The sequence below is a fragment of the Sesamum indicum genome, linkage group LG9, assembly GCF_000512975.1.
Source record: "Sesamum indicum cultivar Zhongzhi No. 13 linkage group LG9, S_indicum_v1.0, whole genome shotgun sequence".
Classification (NCBI taxonomy): Eukaryota; Viridiplantae; Streptophyta; class Magnoliopsida; order Lamiales; family Pedaliaceae; genus Sesamum; species Sesamum indicum.
The window spans coordinates 4468513-4486812 of NC_026153.1; the positions used below are offsets into that span (position 1 = coordinate 4468513).

An 18300-nucleotide genomic window follows, 5' to 3' on the forward strand; every position below is an offset into this window, starting at 1 on the left:
TAGCAATTCCTTTCTCTGCTTCTTTTGACGTCTCAGCAGATTCATTCTGTTGCAAGCCCGGCTCGGCTTACGCAATGATCGGAATAACTCTCTTCAATAGCCCATGATTGAAAGAGACGTAGATGAGAACAAATTCTTTTCATAGTCTGAAAATTTTATTATTGTTGCATCTCGTCGATACGATAGGTTTATTGACCTTACTAGTCATATGCCCTAAAGGTTAACTGTCTGGATAAACAGATAAGCGAATCAAGTGGTTGACGAAAGATTTAGTCCTTGTTTTTCCCTATCTGGTGTGGGCTTAGATTCCGCTGTTCCTTTGCGCTGTGACTAGGCCCCCTTTTCCGCTTAACGCAAGAGCACGCTCCGAAGCAAACTTCGCCGCTAGTAGCCTCCTGAATTAGTCGAGTAGCTTCTTTCCGGCAAAGCTTACCAATCCTACACCCCTTTCTCCTATTCATATTTAGCTTGATTTTTGTTAGAAAGCGAGAGCTATAGCTCTTTTTACCTTCAAGGAAAATTCCGGTCAAAGAATTCCCTTTCGAGACGAGACAGACCAGGTTCATTCTTTTATGTTGGGGTAGTCAAAAAGCAGAATAAAAATCTTCTTCATTTAAAAAACTCTATCTCGTTTCGGGAGCCTCCCCCTCACTTCCCTAACTTTGCATTGCTTCCTTTCATCCACGAGGAGGGAGATTGAGAAAAGTGATCTCTGAGCGCTCTTTGACGGCCTTAGGCTGAAGGAAGAGACTAAAGCCGATAATTCATCAAGAAATTAGGAGAGTTTTAAAGCTTTGACTTCAGGACACGGCTTCTTCCAACCATGCAAGTGAAAGCAAAAAGCAGAAGTCAGGAAGCGGGGTTCAGAGCTTGATTTTGAATATCGATTTATTAGTAAAAAACCTTCTCCAACTTTTGAATTGTCCAAGCAAGAACTTTATGAAATTCAATTAATAGTTAATAGTTTTGGAGGGGGGCGAAGTTGCTTTATATACGACGGACTCGCGAGAATCTCTGCGTGCTCAGGTATCCAATCAATATTAGATTGGATGGATAATTAAACTCTTATAGAAACAGGGGCAAAAAGAAAGAATTTATTTTCGGCGACCCCTAGTCAAAACCCCTGTTTCACAGCGATAATCGGGAAAGGGGGTACGGATTAGATCAAATGGGGAGATAGAGGTCTGTAATAGATAGTGATTTCTCTTTTTTAGTGATTTTTCCCCTTCCGTTTTTACTTACGAAGGTCACCAAAACAAAAAAAGAGCATTGGATCTCCTGTCTCATCTCAATTAAGAGGGGTCATGGAAAGAGCAGGTTCAAAATCACGATCAATTCCTTTTTCAAATCCTGCTGCAGCTGCACATTTATAGACATATAGTATATTCGAGCTCAATTGAATTTAGGGTAATTATATCTATTTACACAAATCATGAAAAGTTACACATACGTCTAGCATCATTTAAACAAATCATCAACTTTTAAAAAATTACACATACACCCTCAAATTTATCAACATTATTACACAAATTATCCTTATTTTTGGACTTTTAGAGATAATCTCTGTAATTACTCAAATAACAAATATAATTTATATAAATAGATTATAAACAAGAAAATTTAAATTTGGGGCCACATATGGAGTTTATTATATGATCTGAATACCCTTTTATTATTTGAATTTATATAAAATATATTCGTATTCAAATACCGAATTTGAGACCGTAAACGAACTTATGGTGTTATGGCCCTGGGCAAGTGGGTAAGATCCGCACTGAATATTTATAAATTTATTTAAAAAGTTTCTTTATTCAATATATATTTGTAAATAAATAATAATTGTTAACATAATGCTAATTTATTAGGTATTTAGAAATGATAATTTTATTTTATTTTTTCTAATATTGTATTGATTAATTTTAAAAAAAATAAATATTTAATTGAGTTTTTTAAATTAGATGAGTTGAGTACAACGCTGAGTGAAGATGAAAGCCGTTTTGAGATGAGCCATATTTTGTCTCCATCAAACTCATTTTATCGAATTCGTATTGTGTCCTAAAATTAATTAAAAAAAAAGTTAGTATATTTCATATTGGTATGCGTACATCATAGATTACATAGATCAACCTAAAAAATTGGAAGAAAAACACACAAACACACACCCCAAAAGAAGAAATGGACTATTCTTCAATCCAAACTTCACCAGAGCAAATACACTTGTTGTAGTTTAGACCTAAAGAGGACCTTATGCTCCGTAAGATCAACTCAAAAGAAACTTAAACAGCAAAATACTATCATTAGTTCTTTCGTCATAATTTCAACTAACTCCATTCCAGGATCTGCTTCAATTCATTGCCATTCGATTAAAAGAATGTCCGTCCAAGAACTGTACCTAAGGGAAAAGAAATCGAAGAATTCCTTGGGAATCCCACAAGATCGATTCGTTCTTTTTTTCATTTTTGGCCGGAAAGGTGAACAAGGACGAGGACGAGAGCAGCAACCACTTGAGGAATAATCACAACATCCCCTGATTAAGATAGTAAGGTCTGATCCTCCTTCAGACCAGAACTCTCGAATTCGATCCACGTTCTTGATCTGCAAAGGTTCATCAACAAGTACCAAACTACGCCGACAAGCGTCAGCACAGCATTCACCAAATACACAGTCTTGTTAGCAACAACCATCACATAAACCAAGAATACAGAGGGAACCAAGCACATAACCACCAGCCCTGCAAACGGCAACGGCACTTTATATGGCCTATTCGCCTCTGCAAATTTCCTTCTCAACCACAGAAACGAGGCGAACTCCAGCAACATACCCAAGCTGTATGAGAAGTTCACTGATGATATAATGTCTGCAAAGTTGAGGTAAGAAACAGCCATGGCCACCAAAGTCGACACCAATATCCCCACCCAAGGGGTGTTAAACCACTTAGATCGCACCCCAAATAGTCGTGGGACGACTCCAATATCGGCCATGCCAAGAATCTGATAAGCACAACTGCTCAGCTGAGCCTCATACAACCCAATAACTGATAGAACAGCACCAATTTCAATCCAGATTTTCAACCAATTTCCAGCAATCATTAGAGCTAAATCAGCAAAATAGCCATCAACCCATTTTTCCTGATCAAGAGGGGTAGCCCCGGTGGCAGCCAAAAGGGGGATTAAGTAACCCAAACATGTGAGAATCCCAGCAGAAAACAATGCTCTTGGATATGTTTTTTGAGGTTGTTCTACTTCACCGGCTAAAGTACTTGCATTGTCCCAAAAATTCAAGTTCCAAAACAGAGTATTGAAGAACAATCTCCAATCTTTCTGAACCCCCTTTTGGCCTAAACTCATCCACCTACTGGCATCAATCTTAGGGATTGAAACTAATGAAAGTACTAAAAATGGAGAGAGTGACAAAACCCCCAAACACACAGCAGTGTACCCAACTACAGTTAAACCTGTGTAATTCAGAAAAGATAGAAACAGAGTGGAAAACAAGATTGCAAGATACCTCGGGAAACCAGAAGAGAAGGCAGGAAAAACAAGCTTGAGGTAATCTGTACAAAGAACTGGATATGAAGCCAAGTTTATCACACCACTGAGCAGTTTCCAACACCCCATCATCGAACCCCAGAAGGGCCCAAAAGCCTTATGCGCCCATATAACAAAGCCGCCGTTGCCGGGGAAAGTGGTGGCGAGCTCCGCCGTGACAAGCGCCTCCGGGATGCTCCAAATGAATGGGAAAATGAGGAATCCAAGGATAGCAAATAGAGGGCCTGCTGCACCCACAGCAGCTTCTTCGCCATAAGGGCCGCCGGCTACTTCAAAGTATATTAGGAAAACAAGAGGGATTAAAGCTAGTTTCTTGGAGGTCTTAGACTTAGAGGCGGCGGCGGTGGTGGAGGAGGGCGGTTGTTCTTCGTCTTCAAGAAGCGGTGGGAACGGAGAAGAAGACGACGGAAAAGCTCCCATCGAGCGTTGAATGGAGCAAGTGGGGTGGATTGTTCCTCACTCCACGGAGATGATGTTATTGGTTCTTGGGTGGAGGTCGATCTATTATTATTATTTCAAAATTGAACCTAAGATTTTATTTTATTTATTATTTTTTAACAATGAGAAGGTTATTATGTTGTGATTTTTAGGGATATGAAGCTTGAATTATTAGTCGGAAAAATATCTTATCTAAACGGATTTGGTGGCTCTTGAATATCTCATAATAAATAAAATATAACCATAATGACATAATTATCATTTATATAAAATACCTGTGGTTGATCAGAGCAAGTGGGGAGTTGGCTTTAAACAATTTTATCAACCGATTGGACTCTTTGAAGTTCAGCTAATTAGTAGTAAGTATCAGCTTCTTGGAATGGTTGATTTGAACTTCATGTTAAAGTTCTTTGCTTTAAGATCAAAGTAGTTAACACTCGATTAGTTGGAATATTGGTATCAACTTTATCTGCAATTGATGTTTCTTACACCAGCCATATAAACATTGTTGCCTCTAGTAATTTCTTGTACATTTTGGAGATGTTAGAGTTCTCTTCCCCTCTTGAAATGTAAGAGCCCCTTTGATTTGCAAACTCTCATTAGGAAGAACCAACCAATTCCTCCAATAGTCATTAATCCACTCACCAAGTAAACCCTCTTGGTAGCTACGACCATTATGAACACAAGAAAGACGGATGGGACGAGGCACATTATAACAAGGGCATATAGCGGGAGAGGCACTTTATAAGGCCTATTCATTTGTGGGGACTTCCACCTCAACCAAAGAAAGGAGGAGAACTCCAACAACATCCCCAAACTGTATAAAAAATTGGCAGAGGCAACAATGTCCGTATAGCTCATGTAAGATACACCAATGGCAATCAAAGTTGAGAATAAGATACCGACCCAGGGAGTATTGAACTGCTTTGATCTCGAAGCAAGCAGGGGAACGAGATAATCAGCTGTCTGATATACTAGACAAGGGGTGTTCTCAAGATATTTCTGATTAAAGATTCAGCAATCGACAACGAGCACTGCCATGGATGCCGGTCATCTAGTCCCTCTTCCATTGCTCTAAAGAGAATTTGTATGGTTTTGGAGTTTGATATGCCTTTTGCTTGTTCTGATTTTTGGACTGGAATTTGTTTTGAACTAGCTTTGTTTGGTTTCATTTTTAGACGGATCAACACATACTCAATGCATTTCCTCATACCTCTCTACCAAGAGACATAAATTTTTGTCTCCCAAAATATAATATCCAACATATAATTCTTATTTTAAATTATCTCTAATACAACAAAATACTCAAAAAATTGATCCAAACAATATGAAGTTTCTTTTTCTCTTGATTTACAACACAAGATCAACATACAAAAATATACAAGATCAATGGGAATACCATCTTATTCTTCTCTACAAACAAATATCACCAAGTCAAACATGGGAACATTACAAATCACAGCTTGCATGAGAAAATAATAAACATCAACTAGATAAACGTCAAGTTAGCCTGTTTGCAGCGTCGGACTTCCATTATTCGCCAGCTTTTTCAGAGCATGAGCAGCCCCAGCAGGACTCGGGACCTAAACCAAGTGATGATGTTACTGGAAATTTTTTCTTGGCTGGTGGGGATCTTCCTGTAGGTCCTAAAAGAAATCCTGAGAAGAGAAGGACAAAGATTGAGAAGACTATCAGCCTGCAAGTACTTGGAAGTATTTTGCAGGGAGCCTAAAAGATGCTGCCAAGAACATTGGAGGCATGGCAATACCTCACAGCACACATAATACGGTTGCTAAAAATGGAATTTTACTGATTTACAGCATTCTCAAAGAGCAGCATTCTTTTAGTTGACAGCGTATACCATAGGAACATCAATGCTTATCAATTATGATATTATTTGATATGGGTACTTTATTCTCTGGACAAATTGTTGTGTTTTGCTTTGGTCTTGATTTCTTACCGGATGCTCCTTACAATGTTGTTCCTTTTAATTGACGAGTCTGATGAACTTGTTTTCCTTAATATTCGTTATGGACATTAAACCCAGTCAGTGCAAATTGTGCTTTCTAGACTTGATTAAGCTTTTGAAATGAGACTTGATATGAAAATATGAATAGAAAATAAGCAAGTATTCTTCAGAGCTACTGGTGAAGTGATACATTAAAGAGAAGTACCTTAAAAGATCTACTTCTCCCAGTCCTTCCCCTCAGATTCCCACACTTGAATATCAGCTGCAATGTCATGATAAAAGCAACCTTTCCTAGTCAATTTGTTTACAAATAATAATATCTTTAATTAATTAGTTATTCACATTTAAGGCTAAATCTATTTTATCAGTTTTCATCAATCATTCATTATATTTTTTCTATTTTATTTAACTAAATAGATATAACAAAAATTTAAATTATGCACACACATCTTCGATAGCTAGTATATTTAATGTCTCGCATAGTATGCTTCAAATCTAATCCCAGCCCACTAGAGGTTTTTATAATCTATTGTATTCCTACTGCAGTGTGTCCGACTACCTTGAAAAGAATATGCAGGCAGCACGGAATAACTCGATGGCCTTCTAGAAAGATCAAGAAGGTTGGTCACTCATTGAGGAAGCTTCAACTTGTGATAGATTCAGTACAAGGTGCTGAGGGTTCTATTCAGCTCAGTTCTTTCTATAACAACTATCCGGAGCTTGTCTCTCCAGATGTACCAGGAAGCAGCCACTTACAAATGTCAGAGATGAATGATCAGCTGCAACAGGTGAATACCCAGCCTGTAGGCACCTTGGTAAGTCCCGTAACCACTGCTTCAAAATCACCTTCTTCCTCTGGCAGCCACAGTTCAAGTTCAAGTTACTGTTGTTCTACTGGGGTGAAGCAGTCATCTTTCCCTGTAACTGGATCCAGTAGTGGAGAAGCTTTATCAGCAGAACACACTGGAGAGATGCTAAAGAGAGCGCTTTGGTCTTGATTTCTTACCGGATGCTCCTTACAATGTTGTTCCTTTTAATTGACGAGTCTGATGAACTTGTTTTCCTTAATATTCGTTATGGACATTAAACCCAGTCAGTGCAAATTGTGCTTTCTAGACTTCATTAAGCTTTTGAGATGAGACTTGATATGAAAATATGAATAGAAAATAAGCAAGTATTCTTCAGAGCTACTGGTGAAGTGATACATTCAAGAGAAGTACCTTAAAAGATCTACTTCTCCCAGTCCTTCCCCTCAGATTCCCACACTTCTGCCATCTTGAATATCAGCTGCAATGTCATGATAAAAGCAACCTTTCCTAGTCAATTTGTTTACTAATCGTTGCTTCTCTTAACCTTTTATGCTACTTATTCAACAGTATAGGATTATCACAGCCTTGTTCGCATATATATATATATATGTATATTTCCTGCAATATTTTTTTTATTTATGGCTTCTATTTGTGGAGCTGTGGTCGGTATGTTATTCATGAGTTTAGGGATACTATATCTATATCTATAATATATATCAAAGCTCAAGGCCTTAAAGTAACTACTTTTGGTAGATAAAATATGAGTTATATCATTTACAAATAATAATATCTTTAATTAATTAGTTATTCACATTTAAGGCTAAATCTATTTTATCAGTTTTCATCAATCATTCATTATATTTTTTCTATTTTATTTAACTAAATAGATATAACAAAAATTTAAATTATGCACACACATCTTCGATTACTAGTGTATTTAATGTTTCGTATAGTATGCTTCAAATCTAATCCCAGCCCACTAGAGGTTTTTATAATCTATTGTATTCCTACTGCAGTGTGTCCGACTACCTTGAAAAGAATATGCAGGCAGCACGGAATAACTCGATGGCCTTCTAGAAAGATCAAGAAGGTTGGTCACTCATTGAGGAAGCTTCAACTTGTGATAGATTCAGTACAAGGTGCTGAGGGTTCTATTCAGCTCAGTTCTTTCTATAACAACTATCCGGAGCTTGTCTCTCCAGATGTACCAGGAAGCAGCCACTTACAAATGTCAGAGATGAATGATCAGCTGCAACAGGTGAATACCCAGCCTGTAGGCACCTTGGTAAGTCCCGTAACCACTGCTTCAAAATCACCTTCTTCCTCTGGCAGCCACAGTTCAAGTTCAAGTTACTGTTGTTCTACTGGGGTGAAGCAGTCATCTTTCCCTGTAACTGGATCCAGTAGTGGAGAAGCTTTATCAGCAGAACACACTGGAGAGATGCTAAAGAGAGCACGTAGTGATGCAGAATTGCATGACTTGGGCCAAGAGGAAACAAAGCTTTTAGTTCGATCATACAGCCATAAGATTTTCAGTAACCATGCTCCCAATGAGACTCCACAGGTGCCTAAAAATAGCAGCAAGGTATATGATGTGGGTATGTTTAGAGTAAAAGCTACTTTTGGGGAAGAAAAGATCCGTTTCAGTCTGCAACAACATTGGGGTTTCATAGACTTACAGCAAGAGGTCTTTAGGCGTTTTAACTTAGACACTAAAAGCAGTAGATTTGATCTAAAATATCTGGACGATGACTCAGAGTGGGTGCTTTTGACTTGTGATGATGATCTTGAAGAATGTATAGATATACACAGATCATCCAAGAACCGAACAATTAAACTGTCCCTCAATCAAGTCTATAATCCATGTCTCGGAAGCTCATTTGGTAGTAATGGCCCATATTAAAGGTGACTTTTACAACAAAATAAGTATGTTTCTTGTGTCTTGAAGTTGGATCACTTCAAAGGGATGACAAGCTGTTTTTGTTCCCTCCTTAACGGGTGTCAGAAAGTTCAAGACGTAGTAATGCTTGCTCAATGAGTGGTATGTTTACAGCCATCTGCCATATTTGCAGATCAGTTGAAGTGGGAAAGGTATTGTAGCGCTATCTTTTTTGGGTGCTAAGGTCAGATTTATTTTGGAGTGTTCTTCTCGTTGTATAATTATTTGTAGTAACGTCATTGACACATTTACGTACCATACTATGTACAAAGATTTCCATTAAGCATCTGTTTTTCAAGGCTCCACATGTGTTATCTTTCCATTTTATTCTTGCAAAGCATGATCACCATTCTCCCCTTCTCCTTGACTCATTGATGATGTTTATGGATAATTTGTAGCATATGCAGTCAAGTTATATCCTGAATCTGAAGCTCAGAGCAGAACAACTCCATCTTTTGGTAACAGCAGCTGGTGTTTGCTTAACTGATACCACAATACGATAAGCGCTTCTACGTGAAGGAAACTTTCGGCATTCAGGAAAAGAATAAAAAAAAAAAGAAGAAATAAAGAAATAAAGGAAAGAACAAAGTTGACAACAAAATTACACAGGAAAAATGTGAGGATTGAAAATAGGAAACAATTGAGACAGTTGCATTATGCCGAAAACGATGTTGATGCTGATGCTGTAGTCATGACATTTATTTGCTTTCTTGTACTCGCAAAGATGAAAAATAACTCCGGAAATTACAAAAAGGTGCCCTGTCTTCCTAGAAATTTCAAGCTAGGATAGATAACATGACTCCCTGGAAGAAAAAAGAAGAAATCATCAGCAGATTGCACAACTTGCTGGCCCTCTCCAATTGTCGTTTCTGCAGGCAATGATGGTCGTCAGCTGGTTACACTGCAGGATTTTGCCTTCAGTTTGCAACTATGTAAAAAATCACCGCCTAACATGGTCAACGCTCCCAAGTTTCCTTCAACTCCAGTCAACATTTCATTACTTGCCCCAGAAATACGTAGCTCTTTGGTATTTGTTGAGAAAGACGGCTATTTAATATGTGAGCTTGTCACAACCAAGGAAAATAGGAATGATAAAATTTAGCCTTCCACTCACAGCTACTGCTCCAAAGTTTCACTAGCAGCACTTAGCCTCAATCTGACAAAAACATAGAAACCTCACCTACGCATGAGGCTAATTTGGGCATGAGATTAGCATCACAAGAATGTTGTCTGCAGAATAAATACAAATAGATTCACTAGTGACACATTACCTCATTTGGTGAAGAATTTCATGTATAGTGCCACATGGTGCTAGTCTTTTGCATGTACTCCAGTTTCTATTAGTTCTGCATGCACTCCAGGTTCATGACCATGATGTAGCTGTGGCAGTCCAGAAAAAATTGCATCATGAGCACCAAGCTAAATATAGAAAAGGAAACAAAAAAGGAAAGATATGAAATATACAGAAGAATTATTGGAGAAGTATGCATAAATGTTGTATATGCATATAGGTCGATATACAAAGGAGACCGGGTCAGAGAAACCATGCTTTAGAATAAAAATGTCTTCCTTTTTTTTTTCCTTTCATTCTGGGGGGTGGGGGGGCAAGAATCAACACATACCCTGGGTGAATTAATTTGAGAACTTACTGTAAGGTGTCTTCTTTGTCCACACCTTAAGTTAGCTACAGTGAAAACATTTCCACAGCTGATGATAAGAGATATATGGTCATCATTTCTGAGCTTGATTGTTGACATTCAGCTGAATCCTATATAAGACCACACCTCGAGCACACAACACACTTAGATAGCAGCATCCAAGTCATCAAGAAAATCATTTTTCCTGGCTTGATAATATGACAAGTTTCCATGACCCCAGCCTTTCTGCACTCGCTTCAGAGTTTTCATGGCTATGGCACTCCCATCATCTCTATAAAGATTGAGCAGAGACATGATAAACAGCAGGTATAAAGCATCATATGATAACTAAAAATACCACCACCTATGGTATATAAAATTAGATTTGGAATAATTCCCAGCTCTAGAAGCCTTTACGTGAACAAATAGAACTAGGTTATTACTATGATAGCAAATTTTGAATTAATACAAATACCATAATAAAATCAATGTGCATCTGAAGATGTCTGAAAGACCTGAACAGCAGATCATGGGATAGATTCTAGCTATCAGATTGTGCATTAAATAACTTAACAGACAACAAAGTTGTTGATTCATATCTGGTAGCACTCGAAACTAAATGGCCAAAATTCTTTTTCTAACCAGTTAAAAATGTTGAACTCAGATATGAATACCAGTCAAAAACTACTTCATGAAAACAGTGACACCCCAAGAGCCAATTCACTAAATAAATAGGTATATCAGTGAGCAATAGAATGAGTAAAGAATTTCTTCAGCAAGTTGAATTCAAACCTGTGCAGAATGGTTTGCCAATCACTGCGGTCATCTTTATATTGTTTCACAGTAAACAGCTTGTCATCTCTATGAACCTTATTTTCCATCTCAGTATCTGAACCCATTGCCAGCATTCTTTCTGTCAGCTCGTTAACCTCATGTTTATTTCCCCTCTGCCCGAAATACTCAATCACAGGCATGAACAATGCAGGGTCAAATCTACAACCTCTCTGCATCATTTTCTTAAGAATATCATTTGCACATTCTAAATTCTCACCGACACAAAGTCTATCAATGAGATCTTTGTAATGAAAGCCATTCAAATCAAAACATCTGTCTAGTGCAGCTTCAAATAATTGCTTAGCTTCCAAGATTTCCCCTCCAGCAAGCAATTCATTGAACATCAAGGTATAAAGTACTTCCTTGTGACCACATATACTGACAGCGATTTCAAATACCTCCTGTGCTGGTCTGAACTCCCCAGTCCTGCAGAATGTTTTAATTAACAACTTGAAGGAATATATATTAGGTGTTATTCCTCTTTGCAGCATCTCATCTAAAAGAGTAGCTGCTTCTTCAGTTCTTTCTCCCTCACATACAGAATCAAGAACAATGTTGTAAGTGTCAACATTAGGAGAAATACCTCTTTCTTTCATCTCATCCATCAGGCCCAACATCTCGAATATTTGATTTGTAATACCTAATCCAAGTATCAACCAATTGTAAGTTTGTAAAGTCTTGTTGCAACCTTTTCTTTCCATGTCTTTCAGAACCTGAAATGCGGAAGATATCTTCCCCCTCTTACACAAGTTATATAGAAAAATATCATATACAGTTGAATCAGGATACAACTTTCTTCCCAACATCTCAATAAACTTCTTTTTAGCTTCCTCTAGCCGTCCATCCCTGCATAGTCCATTTATGATAGTCGAATACGTAATCAAGTCAGGCATGCACCTTTTCCTATTTCCATCCACTAGACCAATGTACAGGTTACCCAAGTTGCCAAGAGCAGCACTTCCATGAGTCCACATTTCATTCACAATTTCAACTGCTCTATCAACCTTCCCGGTTCTACATAAACCATCAATCACAATGTTGCAGCTCACAGTATCTAACCCATTGCCTCTTTCATTCATCTTTTGCATTAACCTCTCTGCTTCTTCTATTTTGCCTTCTCTCCACAAGTTGTGCAGCATTACATTGCAAGTGTAAGTATTTGGCAAACATCCAGACATGATCATCTCATTTAGAACTTTGCTCGCCTCAACTCCCTTTCTTTGCTTGCAATGTCCTTGGAGCAGCGTGCTATAAGTGGCCACATCAGGGGAAATTCCACCAGATATCATCAAACTAACAACTCCCCTTGCATCTGCAACCATATCATTTTTACATAACCCATTAATTAAAATGTTATATGAGTATATATTTGGCCCCACTCCTTCATCAGCCATCTCTTTAAGTACTGTTTGAGCCTCCCAAATTTTCCCATTTCTGACTAAACCCAACAGCCATATGTTATAACTCTCCACACTTGAGAAAATAGCATCTCTTTTCATAGACTGAACTAAAGTGTGAGCTTCTTCCAACATCCCCTCCCTGCAAAATCCGTCCAACATTAAGTTATGTGTCACAACATTGGGCCTTGGTAAGCCCAACTCCTCATCCATTTGCATATCCCTAAATATCCTAGAGGCTTCCAAAATCTTCCCAGCTTTAGAAAGAGCAGAAATTCTAATGTTAAAGGTAACAACGTTTGGAGCGAGGCCATCCTCTTTCATCCTCTCCACCAACCTGTCAGCCTCATCATTGTTACCCTCCCTACAAAAACTCGCTACCAGAGTGTTGTATATTACTAGATTAGGGACAAGACCGATTCTCTTCATTAAATCCAGAAGCTCCAAACCTTTAGAAGCAAGCCCACATCTAGAATACCCACGTGCCAATATTCCGAAAGTGTACTCATTAGGCTCATAGCCTTTGTCGCGCATTCTATCAAATAAGTCCCGTGCATCTTCCAGCCGACCCGAATCGCACAGCGCACCGATCAAAAGATTGAGGGTATAAGTTTGGAGCTTTACCTTGGAAAAGATGAGATCTTTATAGAGCCAAGATACAAAATTGGGACAGTTTTCTTTAAGAGAAGTAAGAATCAGCAGATTGTACAAGATAATAGAGGGTGGGGAGGCGGGGAAATGGGTTCGAAGAGATTGAAAATGAGATATGGCCTTGTGAATATGGCCGGCCTTGGCTAGTGTATTAACAACGGAATACAAAAGATTATGCGGGGGCGTAGGAGAACGGAGAAGATGATGGTGGAGAGTGTCGATCTCAGATAACATTTGGGCGCGAATGAGAATAGGGAGGATGAGAGGGAGAGAATGTTGGAGGGAGGAGAAATCATTGTTTGTGATGAGAGTGCGCTTAAAGAGCAGCCATGCGAATTCGGGGTGGTTGCAGTTTTTCATGAGAGCTATGGCCAGGGATTTGGCTTGCTCCATAACTACTCAGCAGCTGAATGCTTCAATTTTGCAGGTACGCTCTAGATAGATAGACCAACTGATTGTGTATGAATATTGGTGTCTGTGTGTCCGGGACAACATCCTGGTTGAGGTATAAGTTCCTACAAATGAAAAGGCCTGAAGGAGTGTCTCTCAAGATGTTTGCCGTACTTACAATGTGCTTGATTCCATCCACCTTTTCTTGTGTTCACAATGGCTATGGCTATCAAGATCTAGTCTTTGATGGGTGGAATGATCATTGTTGACTGAATTATTTGATTTTTCTTTAACGAGCTTTTGCAAATCAAAAAGGAATGCTACATTCAAAAATAATTTGGACGATCATAATTTATAAATATATTTGAGTACGAAAATGTTAAAATAATATAAATCATGCCACATAATATAATATAAATACTAGTATTGATGTGGCTTTGAATTTTATCTATTTTTATGTATTTAGTATGAACATCATTCGAGTAGGTTAGTTTTTTTTTTCCTTTTTTAATAAGCTTAGTATAAAAAAAGTTTATGTGGGTTGATTTGGAGTTTCTATGATTGTATTTTCTATTTTGTCTTGTGTCGAAAAGTTTGATCATTCTCATTCTCAATCTCTTGAAATTAAGTGTAAATATTTTTTTTTTCTCTTTATCATTCTATTTTTTGTTTTCAGACATCTCCGCTCTGCTAAATATTGAATTTTTTATTTTTAAATATTTTTTTCTTTCATTATCTTTAGATAATGTATCAATAAGTAAAAAACAGATTAATCAAAATATTTTTGAAATTTGATTGTTAAAAATGAACTCCAACTCAAGATTTATAGATTTTGCTCTTTAAATGAATGGAGAAGATTAATTTTAATGGTGCGGCGAGAAGCTTCTAACTCCAAATACATTCCATGGAAAATCTTTTATTTGTATATGTAATAGAGTATTCAATGAAATATTAATTTTAAATAAATAATTTAAAGATGACTTATATCATGGAATTTCTAACTCGAATTAGACTCAATTGAATTAATTACATCTTGAGCGATATACTAAAAGAATAAATAGTTAATAACTTAATTTTATAACCAAATTAATAATATTTTTTTACGAAATATTTTTGTGTGGTTATTGTACTCATTTATTATTTAATTTTGAGTTTGTAAAATATAATAAAATTCAAACTATTTAATTCACTGGTTGTATTTTATTTTACTTTATTATAATTAAAAATATTTTATACGATTAAATTTTTTAATTAAACTTAAAATACAAAATTATTAAAAAGAACTAAATATACATAGATATAATATAAGGGCAATATTATTCAAAAATTTAATTTTATGGGGGTAAGTATTATATTTGTTAGTTTAAGAGAGCAAATATTACATTTGAAGGGGTAAAGTGTATTTTATCCTTTAAATAATTTAAAAACAAAAATAGTATAATCAAGAATAGAGTAATAAATATTTATTTTTTCGATTTTGTAATAAATATTTATTTTGAATATTGTCTTAATTATATCATAATTTAATAACATGGGAATGGGGGCGTGGCAGCCCAGCCAGCCGTTCACATGCCATCCCATCTTCCTTTGTCTTTTTAATGATTTATATCTCAACCTAACCAACCACTACATAATTAGTTGCCTCCAATAATATTAAAATTTAAAATATAGATTTGGTGATAATAAAATATGCAATAATATCTAAAATTAAAAATACACACCGAAAATAAAAAATTACAACAAAAAACAACATAAAAAATAAAAAATACTATTGTAAAAATTCCTACATAAAATAGTGTAAAATAACTAAACTACATAAAAATTGTTTAACTAATATGGTGAAAAAACAATAAAAATCAAAGCCACCTAATATTATTTAGGTTATGTTAATGTGGTATGATTTACTTTACATATTTTCCTACTCAAATATATTAAAATTCATTGGTCCTCCGAATTCCTCTTGAAATGTAAGAGCCCCTTTGATTTGCAAACTCTCATTAAGAAGAACCAACCAATTCCTCCAATAGTCATTAATCCACTCACCAAGTAAATGGTCTTGGTAGCTATGACCATTATGAATACAAGAAAGACCGACGGGACGAGGCACATTATAACAAGGGCATATAGCGGGAGAGGCACTTTATAAGGCCTATTCATTTGTGGGGACTTCCACCTCAACCAAAGAAAGGAGGAGAACTCCAACAACATCCCCAAACTGTATAAAAAATTGGCAGAGGCAACAATGTCCGTGTAGCTCATGTAAGATACACCAATGGCAATCAAAGTTGAGAACAAGATACCGACCCAGGGAGTATTGAACCGTTTTGATCTCGAAGCAAAAAACTTTGGTAAAAGGCCCAAGTCAGCCATTCCAAGAAGTTGATAACCACTGCTGCTTAGTTGAGCTTCAAAGAGACCAACGGCCGACAGAACTGCTCCAATTTCAATCCAAACTTTGAGCCATGTGCCGGATATGGTTCTTGCTGCATCGGCCATGAAGCCAGCCTCCCACTTACTCTGATCAACCACGACTGCACCAGTTACAGCCACAAGAGGGATTATGTATCCCAAACATGTGAGGATCACTGCAGAAAACAGGGCTAAAGGGAATGTTTTCCGTGGATTCTCAACTTCCCCTGCCATAGTACTAACATTATCCCAAAAATTGAGATTCCAAAAAAGAGTGTTGAAGAACAAAGTCCAATCTTTCTTCACGCCTTTCTGCCCTAAACTAATCCATCTGTGGGGATGAATTTGGGGTATGGCTATCAAAGACATTACGATGAACGGCGCCAGGGAGATAACCCCTAACGCCACCGCAACATACCCAACGATGGTTAAGCCAGTGATATTCAAGAGCGAGAGCAACACAGTGGAAATCAAGAGGGCTAATTGTCTAGGTAATCCAGATGCAAAAATTGGAAATATTCTCTTCAAATAATCAATACAAAGAGCAGGAAAAGCAGCTATGTTTATGACACCACTAAGGAACTTCCACGTACCCATGAGGGAACCGAAGAAAGGGCCGAATGCCCTGTCAGCCCATAACACGAATCCGCCGTTGCCGGGTAAGGCGGTGGAGAGCTCCGCGGTGATCAGGGCTTCCGGAATACTCCAGATGAAGGGGAAAATCAGGAACCCGAGAATGGCGAAGAGAGGGCCAGCGGCTTGGACGGCGGGTTCTTCGCCATAAGGACCGCCTGCTACTTCGAAATAGATCAAGAAGATGAGGGGAATGAGGGTTAGTTTCTTCTTGACAGCCGGAGTGGTGGCTGTGGTAACCAGGAGTTCTTGCTGCAGCGACGGCGGTGGTTGGGTTTCTTTGAAAAGGGTCGACGTTGTCATCGAGAGGTTGAAAACAATTGAGAGAATGTAGATCTGGGGAGAATCTTAGAAGTAAATTTTAGGGAATTTGATTGGTATGGAGACTGCAGATAGGATTGGAACTTCGGAACTAGAATTTATAGCGCTCATCTGCATGGGTAGGTGGGGGTGGGAACTTGGGAACTGGAATTTATAGATGCTCATCTGCATGGGTAGGTGGGGGTGGAAGGATTCTATCCTTTCTTGTGTTTTGCCAAAAAGAAGTTTTCTTTAGAGAAAATAACTAGAAGGGTATTTGGTAATTTTATAAATTTTCCATAATATCTTATAAAATATTCAAAAGTTTTGGTAATTAATTTTTGTATAAAAACAAGGATATAGGATCACAAAATAAGATACTAAAAGATTACAATTTTAATTTATTTATAAAAAAAAGTAATGCAATCATAACTAATTTTTAAAATTCCTCCATTATGATACAAAGTTAATATTAACAACATCTTATAAATCCCGTACTCTTATTTAATTTAATAATTTGGAATTTACTTTGAAATAAAATTTAATATTTTATAAGCTTAAAAAAAATCAAAATATTCTTTTATCTTGTTTTGTTTTATCAGTATACCACAATTATTCTGCTATTGTTAATAAGTTTAGATGTAATTGAAATAATTTTTGAATTTCTATTTGGATGTAGAGTAAAAATATAATGATAATTGATATAATATGTAAAACGTATTAAATAACAAAAAAATGTAATAAATTTTATTGATTATAATATTATATATATATATATATTTAGAATCTTGAAATATACATGTAGTATGGTAGGTCAACGACAAAATAATAACAATAATAAAAAATAATAATAATAACAATGATAGGATTATAGACCAATTGCAAAATTTAATTTATATGATTGGTGATTCAATCGGTGCCTCTTTTTATAAGGTATTATTATGAGATTTGTGATTTTATTATAAAAAGGCATACTGATAAGGAGATAAAGTTTTGGAACTTATAAGTTGCTTAAGCTCATTGTCTGCAACCGATGTGAAACGTTTGTCTATATTTATGATTATTATTATTAATGTTGTTGTTGTTGATGGTGATTGAAAAAAGAGTGAATTGCAATTTGCCTTTCGAACTATACTCGTTTTTATACTTTATCATCATTTATTTTTTAATTTACCATCCCAACTTTGCGAAATTTGTATTTTGCCATATATGATCATTTTTTTGGTGTTTTTTATGTCGAAAAAAAATCACATACTGATCATATGTAAAAAATATCACATTACATAACCTAAATATCACATGGCACTGCATTGATGCTTTTTCGATAAAAAAAATTAGTGAAAAAA

At 36.6% G+C, this 18300-nt stretch overlaps 3 protein-coding genes and 1 pseudogene across 5 annotated transcripts; 1 reads left to right on the forward strand and 3 right to left on the reverse strand.

Annotated features, from left to right (window-relative positions):
- Positions 2170-4097, reverse strand: LOC105170605 (probable polyamine transporter At3g13620). Its single transcript, XM_011091435.2, has one exon. The coding sequence runs from the start codon at positions 3966-3968 to the stop codon at positions 2532-2534; it is 1437 nt and encodes a 478-aa protein (XP_011089737.1). The 5' UTR covers positions 3969-4097; the 3' UTR covers positions 2170-2531.
- Positions 5026-9113, forward strand: LOC105170855 (annotated as a pseudogene).
- On the reverse strand, positions 9287-13911 carry LOC105170606 (pentatricopeptide repeat-containing protein At2g17140). Of its 3 annotated transcripts, none has more exons than XM_011091437.2 (4): positions 11133-13911; positions 10353-10632; positions 9975-10083; positions 9287-9859 (listed from the first exon to the last, which is right to left on the reverse strand). In XM_011091437.2, exons 1-2 carry the CDS (start codon positions 13613-13615, stop codon positions 10506-10508), a joined length of 2610 nt encoding a protein of 869 aa, XP_011089739.1. In that variant the 5' UTR covers positions 13616-13911; the 3' UTR covers positions 9287-9859; positions 9975-10083; positions 10353-10505. The 3 variants fall into 3 exon arrangements, with proteins under 3 accessions (XP_011089739.1, XP_020552644.1, XP_011089738.1); XM_020696985.1 differs by having other exon boundaries at positions 9287-9895; positions 10326-10632; XM_011091436.2 differs by having other exon boundaries at positions 9288-9895.
- Positions 15461-17093, reverse strand: LOC105170607 (probable polyamine transporter At3g13620). Its single transcript, XM_011091439.2, has one exon. It carries the CDS (start codon positions 16955-16957, stop codon positions 15551-15553), a length of 1407 nt encoding a protein of 468 aa, XP_011089741.1. The 5' UTR covers positions 16958-17093; the 3' UTR covers positions 15461-15550.